This window comes from Nomascus leucogenys, chromosome 11, assembly GCF_006542625.1.
Source record: "Nomascus leucogenys isolate Asia chromosome 11, Asia_NLE_v1, whole genome shotgun sequence".
In the NCBI taxonomy this organism is placed as follows: domain Eukaryota; kingdom Metazoa; phylum Chordata; class Mammalia; order Primates; family Hylobatidae; genus Nomascus; species Nomascus leucogenys.
The window spans coordinates 22,571,401-22,588,281 of NC_044391.1; the positions used below are offsets into that span (position 1 = coordinate 22,571,401).

At 35.7% G+C, this 16,881-nt stretch overlaps 1 protein-coding gene across 2 annotated transcripts in view; it reads left to right on the forward strand.

The window, feature by feature from the left end:
- AKAP9 (A-kinase anchoring protein 9) overlaps positions 1-16,881 on the forward strand; it is a 177,546-nt gene that overhangs the window by 130,881 nt on the left and 29,784 nt on the right. For both annotated transcript variants that reach the window (XM_030822060.1, XM_030822061.1), the window contains 7 exons: positions 1,177-1,409; positions 2,363-2,482; positions 6,247-6,423; positions 7,096-7,200; positions 13,040-13,192; positions 13,883-14,062; positions 15,256-16,329. In XM_030822060.1, the coding sequence (XP_030677920.1) occupies positions 1,177-1,409; positions 2,363-2,482; positions 6,247-6,423; positions 7,096-7,200; positions 13,040-13,192; positions 13,883-14,062; positions 15,256-16,329 (2,042 nt within the window). The remainder of the gene's footprint in view (positions 1-1,176; positions 1,410-2,362; positions 2,483-6,246; positions 6,424-7,095; positions 7,201-13,039; positions 13,193-13,882; positions 14,063-15,255; positions 16,330-16,881) is intronic.

The window sequence follows — 16,881 nt, forward strand, 5'->3', positions numbered from 1 at the left end:
CGTAAGCCACCATACCCAGCCATTTTGAGTTTTTTAAGAAACCATTTAACAAATATATTAAACTCTTTCAATCTATGAGTTTTTTAAATACTCCTTCTAAATCAGGAAGTATGTAAGATGATGGTAGCAAAAGGATCAGTGAAATTTAATAAGAGGCTTTCTGGTTGATTTATTTTTATGTTAACATCTAATATTGTTTTAAAAGGAAAGCTGTTTTCTAGAGATCCCTAGTCCTGAGTATAATGTTGGCATACTAGTTAGTTTAAAGACCCTAGGGATATGTTCTTTCCATTTTCTTCATTAGAAGATTGTTTTATTTTTACTGTATACACTTTGTTATATTAATAATATTAATAGCTAACACATAGTGCTTACCATACCTCAGACACTTTTCTTTACATATATTAACTCATTTAATGCCAAAATAACTCTGAGAGATCAGTAATAATATTATCCTCAGTTTACATATAAGGAAACTAAAGGACATCATCATAATTGTCACATCGGAGATAAGGTGCTGAGCTAGGTTGAGCCTATGGTCTGTTCTTAAGCACTACACCACACTGCCTCTCATACATGTCAGTTTTCCCTGGATTCACATACATGTGACCATGCAAAAGCAACTCAGGAATATGGATCTAATAAGGAGTAAGACTAACAGGAAATTTCAATTACAGCTGTATTTATATTTCTGTAACTCTTAGACTTGCCTTGGTTAAAGATTTACACTGTTTGATCTTCACGTTTATTGTGTATGCAAATAAAATTGACTTTATGGGTTTGGAATGAATTGCTTTTTGCCTGAGGTGAAGAAAACGCTGAGTTTTTTTCTGTGCTTGAATTTAATTGGACTTTGTTCTTTGCCCAATAGTAAAAATAGACTTTTTTTGGTCATTTGCTGTGTTCTTTTCACAAAAATATTATTTTTAGTGACAGGACATATTTTTTGTTAATAATTCTGTATAATTTTATTAATAATGGCTTGTTTACTTATATAGAAATATTTTAATATAATTTTGATATTTTCATAAGAGAATATTTACTTTCATGTGTATTTAAAATAATTCTCAGCCTTTTATTTCGTGAATGTAAAATTTGGACATAGTTATCAGGGATTTCATTATCATAACATCATTAATTGTGATTTAATTCAGTATATTTTGTATTAATAAACAGAATTACTACAGGAGACAGAAAAATTAATGAAGGAAAAACTAGAAGTACAATGTCAAGCTGAAAAAGTACGTGATGACCTTCAAAAACAAGTGAAAGCTCTAGAAATAGATGTGGAAGAACAAGTCAGTAGGTTTATAGAGCTGGAACAAGAAAAAAATGCTGAACTAATGGATTTAAGACAGCAAAACCAAGCATTGGAAAAGCAGTTAGAAAAAATGAGAAAATTTTTAGATGTAAGTATTCTCAAGTTGAATATTGATTTTTCTTAGTGGAATGTTCTTTGCTAGTATACTAGGCTATGAATTTTAAATTATGAAAAGACTGTTGAATTAGTTTTTCCGTGTTTTATTAGGTGTCGATTCTACTAATCGATCAAAAAGTACTATTCCAATTTAAGATTCCAATAATTTTTATTGTGCAGCACTCAGAATTAAAATCAGTACATTTTATTATGTATTGAGTTATACATAATAAAAATTATGAATAAGCCCCACTAGTTTACCTTTCCAAATTCAGATCAGAAGCTTATTCTAGTTTTTTATTTAGGTAGGCAAAGAGATAATGGGCCACCACTGCTTCACCTGTAAAAGATACTCATAGGTAACAGTGTGGCCGTTGGAAATGGGCCTGGAACAGTGGTCATGCTGTCATTACTCTCTTCCAAAAAGATGTTAAATCTCTAATTTCACATTTTTTTTTCTTTTGAGATTTCACTTAAGCCTGATATTCTCTTCATAGATCAGAGAATCAGATTCTTACTCATTTTATAACTTTAGATGTAAAACCTAGATTAGGATTCAAGAAATTGATTTACCAAACAATTTGTTTTATTTGTTTAATGGCTAAACTAACGTGGAATTCCTCCTTTGTTCCAGAAAAGTAAATTCATTTTAAGGTGAATATTTTTTCATCCTGTATTTAATATTACTTGAATAAAAAAAGAAATGTACTTCAAATAATATTTTAGTATTAATACTTGAATTTTTGTTGAGGAGGCCAAATAGGCTATATGGCATATAAAAAATAAAATGTTATCTTTTAAAACTTTTGTGGTTTGGGATATTCCATGATCATCAGTCCTTTGTCTTCAAACAAAACTAACATATATCTAAAAGAGAAGTAAGAAATAATAGCTTCACTAAATACTGTTTCTTCAGCTGCTATCATTATTATCATTAAACTTTAGGAGCAAGCCATTGACAGAGAACATGAGAGAGATGTATTCCAACAGGAAATACAGAAACTAGAACAGCAACTTAAGGTTGTTCCTCGATTCCAGCCTATCAGTGAACATCAAACTAGAGAGGTAAGGACTTCACTGATATTGCCCAACTTACAGTAATTTGTATCAAGTGTAAAATAAGATGCATATCATTAAAAACTTAAAAGTGGATTCTTTCCGTTGTATGTAAATCTTCAAAATCAGAAAACTTAATATTACTTAAGCATGAGAAGGTAATTAACCGTAAAAATTGTTGGTATTGAAATTTGGAATCATTTCCATCTGCATATGTCTTCTAGTATTTCCCAATTAAATAAACTCTGTTTATTTCTTTATTCCCATTCCTAACAAAAGTGATCAAGAGAGTTATCTGTGTTCACACTTTACTCTTCCATTTCCTATTCTCTTATTAGTCCGCTCCAGTGAAGTATCCAACCCTTGTTTCTCAGTAGGGTTATACCTTCTACTCCATTTAAATTGTTCTTGTGAAGCTGACCCAGAGCCTCATGGCTATGGCTAATATCCACCTCTGTCTCCATCCTACTCAACCATTTACGGCATTTATTGCAGCCTTCTCCCAGAAATACTTCCTTCTCTTGTTTCTGTGACACACCTACTCCACTGGTCTCTCTCCTCTAGTCTTTGTTTCTCCTTTTCCTACCCAGCATAAATGATGGAGTGCCCCAAAACTTACTCTTGGGCCCCTTTTTATTTCCTATTTATAGCCTCTTCCCAGGCAGTCATATATAAATGACTCCACATTTGTATTTCCATCTGTGACATTTCTGTTAAGCTCCAGAATTGGATATCCAGTGCCTACTCTGTCTCTGCTTAGATGTCTCAAAATTAACATGTCCAAAAGAGAGGTCTTGATTCCTGATTAGCCACTACCAGAGAAAGACAAGCATAAAACATTTTCCTTCTTCATCTCAGTAAATTCTGTACCTTCTAACCTGCCCCATTGCTGAGAACTAGAATCAGCCTTGATTCTCCTCTTTTTCTCAACCCCTACTTCCAACCCACTGATGGGTCAGACTGCACTGCCTCTTTCTGTTCTTTGCACTTTTGTTCATCTTCCTAAATCCCAGTTGTCACTTGTTTGCCTGGATCACTGTGGTAGCCTCTTAACCAGTCTCCCTGCTTCTCCTTTTTCACCCCAACTGCCCATTTTCCTCATAGAAACATAGTCAAAACTCTATTTACCAAATGAATGCTACATAAATGAGAGAGGATTCACTGTATGAATACCTAAAGATGGCTTGTCATGGTGATAAAGACATTATGCTTTGGGTAAGGCAATCCCAGTTTGTATCATGGCCCTGCCATTTACTAGGTAATGACAGTAACTAAGTCAGTTAACCTCTCAAATCTCTGTTAATTCATTTCTAAAATAGAGATTGTAATAGCACCCAGATCATAGGAGTGTTGACCTGGCACATAGTGAACACTTTAACTAGTATTATTTCTGAAACAATTTTTATTTCGAATGTAATTTCTAAACAGTTTAGTGGATTTCATTTCTCTTAAAGCTGAAGAAGTACAGAGTGCTAATAAATTCCTTATAATAAAATGTTGTATACTAGAGTAGTACAAAAGTTATCAGTCTCCAGGGCCGGGCGTGGTGGCTCAAGCCTGTAATCCCAGCACTTTGGGAGGCCGAGGTGGGCAGATCACGAGGTCAGGAGATTGAGACCATCCTGGCTAACACAGTGAAACCCTATCTCTACTAACAATACAAAAAAAAAAAAATTAGCCAGGCGTGGTGGCAGGCACCTGTAGTCCCAGCTACTCGGGAGGCTAAGACAGGAGAATGGCATGAACCTGGGAGGCAGAGCTTGCAGTGAGCCGAGATCGCGCCACTGCACTCCAGCCTGGGCAACAGAGCAAGACGCCGTCTCAAAAAAAAGAAAAAAGTTATCCACAGTTTCTAGTTATGGCCCCATTTCTGACAAACATATTTTTGGCTTTTAAAAAGTAGTCATTTGTTGTACTTCAAAGAATATTTAAGCTCTAGAACCTAGGCTGTCATTTCCTATTATGTAGTTTTCTTTTATTTGAAAAGGTTGGCCTGCTTTGCTCATGAAACTTTAAGAAACTAACAAAGATGTGCATGTTTGATTTTTTTTTCTAACTGTTGCACCATTTTATTGTACCTACATTGTTGCCTTTTTTCTTAACCTTACTCCAAATCTTAGTCAACTTATTAAAGTTTCTCCTCAGCAGCTTTTTTTTTCCCATTTTTTTCTTTTTCTCTTTAAAACTGACTGCACATATCAGTGGCTTTATTGCTATCATCCTTGAACCTGAAATTATAGTTAAGCTTGCATTCTTTTAATGTTCTGAGAAATAACTGTCATTTTTTAGATAATTTCCTCAGAATATTTCACTGAAAAGAAAAGGTAGAATTACTTTCTTAACGTCACACGTTGCTTTTTTTAAAGTAAGCTTTCCTTCCTCACTTTCCATACAGTACTACTAATCCTTCCTGTCACAGAACCATTCACTGGAAGGGATCTCCATATCATTCTTAGGGAATAGGTCTTGGCACACATCATTATTTTGGTTAAAGGAGAAACCAAGACTAGAGACATTTAGGGAAACCTTCAAGGTGCACAGATCCCTCTCACACCCCTTCATCCTTATCTCTTTCCTGGGCTGATGGAATGTATAGATTGAAAAAGCTTTCCCAATGACTGTTTCCAAAATATAGTCCATAAAAGATTTATTTAGGTCATTTTATCTCATACAAGAGTAAATCAGTACCTGCAAATTTGTCATCTTTATTAGGATTTAGTGTGGTTGTGCCATTAGATAATTCAGCCTTATGAAAAATGCATTTTTTTCCCCTCTTCCTAGGTGGAGAAAGTCTTAGTCTTAAGAGAAAGATTTTTTAAAGGATTACGTGAAAGCAATATTATTTGTGGTCTACTAGTGTTGCTTAATTTTTTCAACTTGTAAAATGTTACCTTTGTTGGAGACAGCAGTTGCTATCTTTATACAAAGTTATATTAGCATAACATTTAAAAATACTTTTTAGAAAAAAATTTTTGAAATGAAGATTGTTTTATATGCATTGAGTATTCTTTAAAATGCTTGAGAGAAGTGTTTCAGGTTTCAGATTTCAGATATTTTGAATTTTGTAATATTTGCATTATACTTACCTATTCAACATCATAATTTGAAATGTGAAATGCTCCAATGAGCATTTCCTTTGAGCATGATGTCAGTGCTCAAAAAGTTTCAGATTTTGACCTGGGCTTGTTGGTGTGCATCTGTAGTCCCAGCTACTCAGGAGGCTGATGCAGGAGAATTGCTTGAGCCCAGGAGTTTGAGGCTGTAGTGCATGACGATCGTGCCTGTAAATAGCCACTGCATTCCAGCCTGGGTAACATAATGAGACTCCATTTCTTTTTTTGTTTGTTTTTTGAGATGGAGTCTCACTCTGTTGCCCAGGCTGGAGTGCAGTGTCACAATCTCGGCTCACTGCAAGCTCTGCCTCCTGGGTTCACGCCATTCTCCTGCCTCAGCCTCCCGAGTAGCTGGGACTACAGGTGCCCGCCACCACGCCCAGCTAATTTTTTGTATTTTTTAGTAGAGACAAGGTTTCACCGTGTTAGCCAGGATGGTCTGGATCTCCTGACCTCGTGATCCACCCGTCTCGGCCTCCCAAAGTGCTGGGATTACAAGCGTGAGCCACCGTGCCCAGCCCCATTTCTTAAACAGACAAAAAAGTTTCAGATTTTGGAGCATTTTGGATTGTAGATATCCAAAATGAGGGATAACTCAACCTTTACTAACTAGCTTGCTGAAATTTTTTTAAATTAAATTTTTTGCCTCTTATATTTCAGGTTGAACAGTTAGCAAATCATCTGAAAGAAAAAACAGACAAATGCAGTGAGCTTTTGCTCTCTAAAGAGCAGCTTCAAAGGGATATACAAGAAAGGAATGAAGAAATAGAGAAACTGGAGTTAAGAGTAAGAGAACTGGAGCAGGCACTACTTGTGAGTGCAGATACTTTTCAAAAGGTGTGGCATTTTATTTGGGCTAACTTTATTAAGTGTTTTAATGAAGAATACTCTTAAATTGTCAACTTCTTGTAGGTATTATTACATAATATGTTTATGTCTCTGTTGACATCATAACCATTTCTGTTTGTTCTTATTTCCAAATGTTGCTTGCATGTCTTAGTCCTGAGAAGGGAAGAGTTTTTTTTGTTGTTGTTGTTTTGTTTTGTTTTGCTTTGTTGAGACGTAGTTTCGCTCTTGTTGCCCAGGTTGGAGCGCAATGGTGTGACCTTGGCTCACCACAACCTCCGCCTCCTGAATTCAAGCGATTCTTCTGCCTCAGCCTCCCAAGTAGCTGGGATTATAGGCATGAGCCACCACACCCAGCTGATTTTTGTATTTTTAGTAGAGACGGGGTGTCTCCATGTTGATCAGGCTGGTCTCAAACTCCCAACCTCAGGTGATCCACCTGCCTCAGCCTCCCAAAGTGTTGGGATTACAGGCGTGAGCCACCATGCCCGGCCAACTTTTTTATTATTCACTAATTAGAAGTAGACTTTCTACTTCTAATTGGAGAAACAGAATTGCTGCTTCTCAAAAAAAAAAAAAAAAAAAAAAAAAGCAAACAAAAAAAAACCTGGATAATCAGGATTTAATTTATCAAATTTTGAGAAAATTTTTATATATTTAAAGGTAGAGGACCGAAAACACTTTGGAGCTGTAGAAGCTAAACCAGAATTGTCCCTAGAAGTACAATTGCAGGCTGAACGAGATGCCATAGACAGAAAGGAAAAAGAGGTAAGGAGTTTGTTTTTAGATGACACAGTGTGGTTTGAATTATTTTAAATCAGTTACCTTGAAAATATTATTTGAACTCAATGGAGTTTATAATCTAAAACCAAAGTTGAGGCTGTTTCTCAGCTCAATGCCAAAACTGACCTTGAAGGCAGTAAACATATGAGTAATTAAGCTGACGGGAAAGAAGAGTGCTCCAGATAGAGAGAATAGCCAGCGTAAAGGCCTTGAAGCAGGACGAAGTTCGGAGGAACAGGAAGAAGGCCAATTTAGCAGGAGTGTAGAGGGTGGAGAGATATAGTAGTGTTAGGACAAAAGGCAATATCCCTTTTCTCCTAACCGTAGAATACATACTGAATTATTGCTGCTTTGCTGTGTTTTTTTTTTTTTTTTATTGTATTGCCCTGGGAGATTATAGTCCTATTTTACAATATATAGAATATGTTCCTAAAACAAAAGATTAATAGTAAATTGCTTTAATAGTAAGGCAATTATATAAAGTTCTCCTTTGTTTCTCTGCCCCTTCTTCCAAAAAACTAAAAATCTACTTTCAGAACAATGGTAACCTCAACTTCCTAATTTATAACTTATTTAAGCCTTTGTCTACTAATAGTTTTTAAAAAACATAGCCTACTCTACATTGTCTAGCTATATCTTATCATTTAAAATGTTTAAAATTTTTTAAATTACATTTTTGTCTCTAATATTCTCAGAAGACTTACTATATTTTAACAAATAGTTATGAACTTAAGCTGCTTTGAAAAATATAAGAATGATTTAGATATCAGCTAAAACTATAGTTCAGAAAACCTGTAGATTAGAGGAGAAAAAAGGCATCTATGTAAGTGACTATAGTTGAAATCATTTCCATGAGAAGGATTATTTTCTCACTATCACATAGTACTGAGTAATGTTTATCTGAGAGGCTCTTATTTATTTTGACTTTTGATTTTTTTGTGGGAGGTGGGGAGCACTTTTGTTTATATGTAACTATTTCTGTGTTTCAAAGAGTTAACATTTAAAGATTTCCCTTAAACTGAGTAAAGTAATTATATGTTACCTAAAAAGACAGACCTTCTAAACTGGACCCAAAGCAGTAATAGTTGACTGTGGATAATTGATTAACCTTACTGATTTTATATTTTTATTATCTTTTGAATATAATATAGCACTGCTATCTTGAATTAAGTATCTGATAACTGTCTGCCTTTTACTCAGAATCATAGTTGTTCAAAACTATGAGAAACTTTAGAGGGCATCTGTCAACTGACTGATGTTTTTTACAGATAAGGAGAGAAACAGTAAATGAGTAAGAGGTTAAACTGACAGCTGACCCTAATAACAGTAACAAGTACTTTATCAAAACCCATTCACCTACCATAACTGGAGACTGAGAGGCAGGAACATAGAATTAAAATGTATTTTATTGAAAATAACTTCTTAAGCATTTTTTCCCCAGAAACTAGGCAAATGCTTTCAGATATCTGATGGAGTATAAATATAAGATGTCCCTATGTATCATGGTATTTGAGATACTTTACTCTCAGAGCCTAAATTTGTATAAAACATTTTTTTAAGTTTATTAGAAATTTAGAAATGCAGGATGAATAAAAAGAGAACTACAAAAGAAAGGAGTTTTAGAATTATAGGAGGAGGTAGAAAATGGGGAAAGGAATAGAAGGATTTTAGAAAAAGATACATTCGATAGGTTTTAGCTCTCTGTAGAGCTAACGAGATCTAGCTTACAGTTAGCAATAATAAATAATAGTTTTGTTGAGGCCTATGTAATTAGACAGTACTAAGTATTTAAATGCCCTTTTACCATTAACACTTTCTTCCTGAGGACAGACTGTTATCCCCATTTTACAGATGTGTAAACTGAGCCTTAAGAGAAGTTAAATAACTTGATCATGGTCACACTTTAAGTGGTTGAAAAGGAGTTCCTCATAGATTTCTGTGAGTTTGAAGGCCTTGTGATACTATACTCTCAAAGCATTGGGGCCCATTTTGTCTTGTTGGTGAGAAGTATTAAAGACTGCCATTCAACATTTAGTGAGCTCTTAATGCACCTGTAGCACCAGTACCCAATTGTAAAACCAGCAGTGGATGTCTAGGAATCTACTGTGTAATTAAGGAGACATATGTACATTTGAAAGGGATAAAAATGCTTTTTAAAAAAGAAAACAGGCCGGGCATGGTGGCTCATGCCTGTAATCCCAGCACTTTGGGAGGCTGAGGCAGATGGATTACTAGGTCAGGAGATCGAGACCATCCTGGCTAACATGGTGAAACCCCATCTCTACTAAAAATACAAAAAAAAAAAAAAATTAGCCAGCCGTGGTGGTGGGTGCCTGTAGTCCCAGCTACTCGGGAGGCTGAGGCAGGAGAATGCTGTGAACCCGGGAGGTGGAGCTTGCAGTGAGCCAAGATCGTACCACTGCACTCCAGCCTGGGCAACAGAGTTGAGACTCCGTCTCAAAAAAAAAAGAAAAAGAAAAAAAACAAAAATAGATGCAAATTAATCCAAACATGAATTTCAATTATTAGATAAATTAAGCAAGATTAAAACAAATATTTACCAGCCTTTGTTTTTAAATCTTAATAATGTTCTTCTGGTTGTGGGTGGTTACGGGCTCAATAATAAGAGAGCCTAGTACTAAACTAGAGCCTGACTGAATAGAGGAAAGAATGTCTCATAGTGTCATTTGGGGGAATTGAAGTGTCTGATATGATGCCTGAACTTCAGCTACTTAGAATAGGAAAGTTAGTGCTTTAGACCAGTGCATTTCAAACTTTAATACACACGCGAATCACCCAGGGATCTTGTTAAAACACAAGTCTTATACAAAAATTAACTCAAGATGGATTAAAGACTAAGACCTAAAACCATAAAAACCCTAGAAGAAAACCTAGGCAATACCATTCAGGACATAGGCATGGGCAAAGACTTCATGACTAAAAAACCAAAAACAATGGCAACAAAAGCCAAAATTGACAAATGGTATCTAATTAAATGAAAGAGCTTCTGTACAGCAAAAGAAACTGTCATCAGAAACAGCAGGCAACCTACAGAATGGGAGAAAATTTTTACAATCTATCCATCTGACAAAGGGCTAATATCCAGAATCTACAAAGAACTTAAACAAATTTACAAGAAAAAAAAAAACCCATCAAAAAGTAGGCAAAAGATATTAACAGACACTTCTCAAAAGAAGACATTTATGTGGCCAACAAACGTATGAAGAAAAGCTCATCATCACTGGTCATCAGAGAAGTGCAAATCAAAACCACAGTGAGATACCATCTCATGCCAGTTAGAAAGGTAATCATTAAAGAGGAAACAACAGATGCTGGAGAGGATGTGGAGAAATAGGAACGCCTTTACACTGTTGGTGAGAGTGTAAATTAGTTCAACCATTGTGGAAGACAGTGTGGCGATTCCTCAAGGATCTAGAACCAGAAATACCTTTTGACCCAGCAATCCCATTACTGGGTATATACCCAAAGGGTTATGAATCATTCTACCATAAAGACACATGCACACATAGGTTTATTGCAGCACTATTCACAATAGCAAAGACTTGGAACCAACCCAAATGTCCGTTAATAATAGACTGGATAAAGAAAATATGGTACATAGACACCATAGAATACTATGCAGCCATAAAAACGGATGAGTTCATGTCCTTTGCCAGGGACATGGATGGAGCTGGAAACCATCATTCTCAGCAAACTATCACAAGGATAGAAAACCAAACACCACATGTTCTCACTCATAAGTGGAAGCTGAACAATGAGAATACATGGACACAGGGAGGGAAACATCACACACCGGGGCCTTTCAAGGGGTGAGGAGCTAAGGGAGGGATAGCATTGGGAGAAATACCTAATGTAGATGATGGATTGATGGGTGCAGCAAACCACGATGGCACATGTGTACCTGTGTAGTAAACCTACGCATTCTGCACATGTATCCCAGAACTTAAAAGTATAATTTTTTAAAAAAGATTAAAAAGGAATATATAATAGAGTTCATTTCCTATGTGATTACTGTAAAACAATAAAATGAGTCAAAAATTTTAAAAAAATAAAACGCAAGTCTGGGGTGTGACATGGCATTTTGCACACCTAACATGCTCCCACATGATGCCAACTCTACTGCTCTTGAGACCACACTGAATAGCAAGGCTTCATGTCACAAAGTTAAGAAATTGGTCATAAACTATTGTATAAAAAAAGGAAATTTCATATGAGATAGGGCAGCAATTTGAACTTAAATAACTATTTATATGTTGATTTTAAAATAATACCTTGTCATCAAAGTAGTTACAGAAATGTAGGGATAGTTGTAAATACTATGTTAGATCACTTTGAAGAAGATATAATCATTACAGTTTTCAACAACCTGGTAATTATTTATGTTCAGTCATTAAATGTATTTCAGTGTCTACTGAGTTTAATAACCAGTGTTACAGAAAAAATTTTAAGTGTAAGTCTTAGACATTAGTTATTAGAAGCAGGATAAATGATAGTTTAGAGTGGAAGATTCAGAGATAGACTCCTCAGGTTCAAAAGCTGGCTTCTCCACATACTTGCCATGTGGCCTCAAAGCAAATTACTCCTCTCTCTGACGTCCATCCTCATCTCTAAAATGGGGATACTCAGAACAGATCTCATAAAGTTGTAACAGGGTTTTAAGAAATAATACATGTAAAGCACTTTGTACAGTGCTTAGTGGTAAACTGTTACAAGTGATGGCTATTACTACTAGTATTGATACTGTTTAGGAAATACTAAGTTAACTGGTTTTTAAGGATTTGCCAGTGTTCAGATATGGTTCTCAGTATGTGATGTGTTAGTGTGTAATCAGCAATTCCCTCTTTCAGTTTCTAAGGCAGTAAATGATTTATAAGCTGCTTTCTGAGCCACTTGTCACTAAGTGTTGCTGAGGATAGGCTCTGTTGCCTTAAATAACAGAGATGCTCCTGCATCTTAGTTTGCTTTTTGATCAGCAGTTTTGATCATGAGGTAAATACACATTTGGAAATCATTCATTCACTTTGTATTAAGTAGCAACAAACCAGTGAGCTAAATGAATGTTACTGTCCTCAGTCAAAACCAGTTTTTAAATATAAAAATAATTCTTAATAGTCACCATTCGTTTCAGTCTCTAACCATCAAAAAGCAGTTGCTTTACCATTATTGATAATCCATCCTCAAAATGATTAAATAAATTTCTGTTGTCCTACCTATAGGAGCTATCTAATTTTCTCCTGAATTGTATAATTCACTTACTCTGAGGTTTTTGTAATTCAGACCTAAGGATCTCTTGGTCTTAGTTTCTATCTCAGCTTCCTTCTGCTTAACAAGCCACATGGCAGCCAGGCCTTTTAGTAAGTTAATTAGATATTTTTGGACTAAATTGAGTTGGTCTTATATGGTGGCTAACAAAACAAACAATTCTACGACTTTTCTAGGCCTTTTGATAGCAACTAAATGTAACATAAACTAAGATTTAATATGTGGACTCTTTCCCTTCCTCCTATGACTCTTTTCTGCTTCAGGAAAAGATACTTAGATAGGAAGTGGCTCCTTTTATCCTTCCTCAGGAGGTTTCCTCTGTGCTTTGTGTAGGATAGTTTAAGGGTGGCCAGTTTGAGCATGTCTAGGAACCACACAGGTAACACAGGTTATACCTGACTTAGAAAAACCACATTCTTTTATTCTTATGACTCATGTTTTAAGCATGCATACTTTGTAAAACTAATATAGCACTCTTCATTTTATCTTCATAAATGTTTGTATAAACATTTTTTCTCTTTTGATAATTTTGATATTAAAGATTACAAACTTAGAAGAGCAATTAGAACAGTTTAGAGAAGAACTGGAAAATAAGAATGAAGAAGTTCAACAATTACATATGCAATTAGAAATACAGAAAAAGGAATCTACTACCCGCCTACAAGAACTTGAACAGGAAAACAAATTATTTAAGGTAATTAGTTGAGAAAAACATTTATCTGTAAATAAGTCATAGTTTTAGTCCTATATTGCTTTATTATTATTATTGTTATTATTTCTTTTTTTTTAATTTTTTTTGAGACTTAGTCTCACGCTGTCGCCCAGGCTGGAGTGCAATGGTGTGATCTTGGCCCATTGCAAGCTCTGCCTCCCCAGTTCAAGCAATTCTCCTGCCTCAGCCTCCCGAGTAGCTGGGACTACAGGCGCGTGCCACCGTGCCTGGCTAATTTTTGTATTTTTAGTAGAGATGGGGTTTCACCATGTTAGCCAGGATGCTCTCGATCTCCTGACCTTGTGATCTGCCTTCCTTGGCCTCCCAAAGTGTTGGGATTACAGGCATGAGCCACCACACCCGGCCCCTATATTGCTTTATTAAGCATTCGATAAATCCAGCTGTTAAATAATACTCAACAGAGGGACATTAACAGGCAGACACATTTGCATAGAACTTATTTTCAGCCCAACCTGAACATTTGAATTCATCACGAATGAAAATTTTGGGATCATTTATCAAAATATTTTAAGAATTATTGATTTACAATACCCATATGGTATCTCTGATTTTATTCATTTGTACGTTATAGGCTCTGATTTCTTTTGTAATTATGTTCTGAAAATGATATGTAATGATACATCCAACAGTGATAATTATTTTTGTTCCTAGGATGATATGGAGAAACTGGGACTTGCCATAAAGGAATCTGATGCCATGTCTACTCAAGACCAACATGTGCTATTTGGGAAATTTGCTCAAATAATACAGGAAAAAGAGGTAGAAATTGATCAATTAAATGAACAAATTATGAAACTCCAGCAGCAACTTAAAATTACAACAGATAACAAGGTATATTCATTTAAAATTTATTATGAAATTAATATGAGCCAGAGTTTTAAAGGGCAAAGTGGTTATAAAGTTGCTCCCCATTGAATTTAAAAAACAAACCAATTCTATTTTATTTTATTTTATTTATTTTGAGACGGAATCTCTCTCTGTCGCCCAGGCTGGAGTCCAGTGGCGCAACCTCAGCTCACTGCAACCTCCGCCTCCTAGGTTCAAGTGATTCTTCTGCCTCAGCATCTCGAGTAGCTGGGATTACAGGCACCCGCGATCACCCTCGGCTAATTTTTTGTATTTTTAATAGAGATGGGATTTCACCATGTTGACCAGGCTGGTCTCTATCTCCTGATGTCAGGTGATCCACCCACCTCAGCCTCCCAAAGTGCTGGTATTACAGGCATGAGCCACCACGCCTGGCCCAATTCTCTTTTAATTTATTAATTTTAATTTATTAAGACACATTGGTGGCCAGGCACAGTGGCTCACACCTGTAATCCTTATACTTTAGAAAGCCTAGGTGGGCGGATTGCTTGAGCCCGAGAGTTCAAGACCAGCCTGGGCAACATGGTGAAACTTAGTCTCTACAAAAAATATAAAAATTAACTGGACGTGGTGGTATACCACCTGTAGTCGCAGCTGCAGTGAGCCATCATCATACCACTGCACTCCAGCCTGGGTGACAGAGACCCTGTCTCAAAAAGAAAAAAAAAAAAAAGCAAAGACACATTGGCTTAATAATTTATATGTATTTTTCTCCCCTACTAATATTGTCATAGTATTTTAATGTTTTTCAGAAAGGCTCTGTGACTTAGATTTTATCATATTATTCTAACCAAATCTATTATAAATTCTAATATTTAATATGAGTTAAGTAAGGTAATTACCTTTAGTGCCATCGGTTGTAGACTTTATTTCCGTACTTCATCCTTTTCCATTAAGAAGTATTGATATTGACTATTTTCCTAATAGGGAATCAGCAACTAAAAGCTTAAATTACTTTATACTTAACAGAACTTTCTGAGCCTTGTTTGATATGATGGGGGAGATACTGGTCTATAAAGAAATTAAGGTAGTATGTCTGAGAAGTAGTGTATTATTTTTGTGTGATCATCTCTTTGAGGTACTGCCCTAAAGTAAAGTAAAATTTTCAAAATGTAAATACATATATATTTTGTGTTACCTTTTTCATTAATTATTAGGTTATTGAAGAAAAAAATGAACTGATAAGGGATCTTGAAACCCAAATAGAATGTTTGATGAGTGATCAAGAATGTGTGAAGAGAAATAGAAAAGAAGAAATAGAGCAGCTCAATGAAGTGATTGAAAAACTTCAACAGGAATTGGCAAATATTGGACAGAAGACATCCATGGATGCTCATTCCCTCTCAGAAGAAGCAGACAGTTTAAAACATCAATTGGATATGGTTATAGCTGAAAAGCTGGCCTTGGAACAGCAAGTAGAAACCACTAATGAAGAAATGACTTTCACGAAAAATGTACTTAAAGAAACCAATTTTAAAATGAATCAGCTAACAGAGGAATTATTCAGCTTAAAGAGAGAACGTGAAAGTATGGAAAAGATTCAGAGTATACCAGAGAAAAGTGTTAACGTGGCTATAGATGATCTGAGCAAAGACAAACCTGAACTAGAAGTAGTCCTTAAAGAGGATGCTCTTAAATCCCTAGAAAATCAGACATACTTCAAATCTTTTGAAGAAAATGGCAAAGGTTCCATAATTAATTTGGAAATAAGGTTGCTACAACTTGAGAACACTGTTAGTGCAAAGGACTTAGAACTTACCCAGTGTTATAAACAAATAAAAGACATGCAAGAACAAGGCCAGTCTGAAATAGAAATGCTTCAAAGGAAGATTGTAAACCTACAGAAAATACTTGAAGAAAAAGTGGCTGCTGCTCTTGTCAGTCAAATCCAACTTGAGGCAGTTCAAGAATATGCAAAGTTCCGTCAAGATAATCAAACAATTTCATCAGAACCTGAAAGAACAAATATTCAGAATTTAAATCAACTAAGAGAAGATGAGTCGGGGTCAGATATATCAGCATTAACCTTGAGAATATCAGAATTAGAAAGCCAGGTTGTTGATATGCATACTAGTTTGATTTTAGAAAAAGAACAAGTAGAAATTGCAGAAAAAAATGTTTTAGAAAAAGAAAGGAAGCTGCTAGAACTACAGAAGCTATTGGAGGGCAATGAGGAAAAACAGGGAGAGAAAGAAAAGAAAAGAAGCCCTCAAGATGTTGAAGTTCTCAAGGTTAGTTTTGCATTTTATTAGTTTCATTTAAATACTCCAAGAAACTAAGCTGATTGCTAATTTAGTAAATATGGTGTTCTGTTTACATCTAGCAATTTATACAAGAGGGTTTTTATAAAAATATACCACTTATAAAAAATAAACTCTTGTTAAAAGAAAAACTAGGATGGGCACGGTGGCTCACACCTGTAATCCCAGCACTTTGGGAGGCCGAGGTGGGTGGATCTCGAGGTCAGGAGATCGAGACCATCCTGGCTAACACGGTGAAACCCCGTCTCTACTAAAAATACAAAAAATTAGCCGGGCGTGGTGGTGGGCGCCTGTAGTCCCAGCTACTCGGGAGGCTGAGGCAGGAGAATGCTGTGAACCTGGGAGATGGAGCTTGCAGTGAGCCAAGATGGCGCCACTGCACACTCCAGCCTGGGCGACAGAGGGATACTCTGTCTCAAAAAAGAAAAGAAGAAACACTAGACAAACTAAATTTATGAGAGTTTATTTGAACAAAAAAGGATTCATGTATTGGGTAGCACTCAGAACCAGAGGAGTTTCACA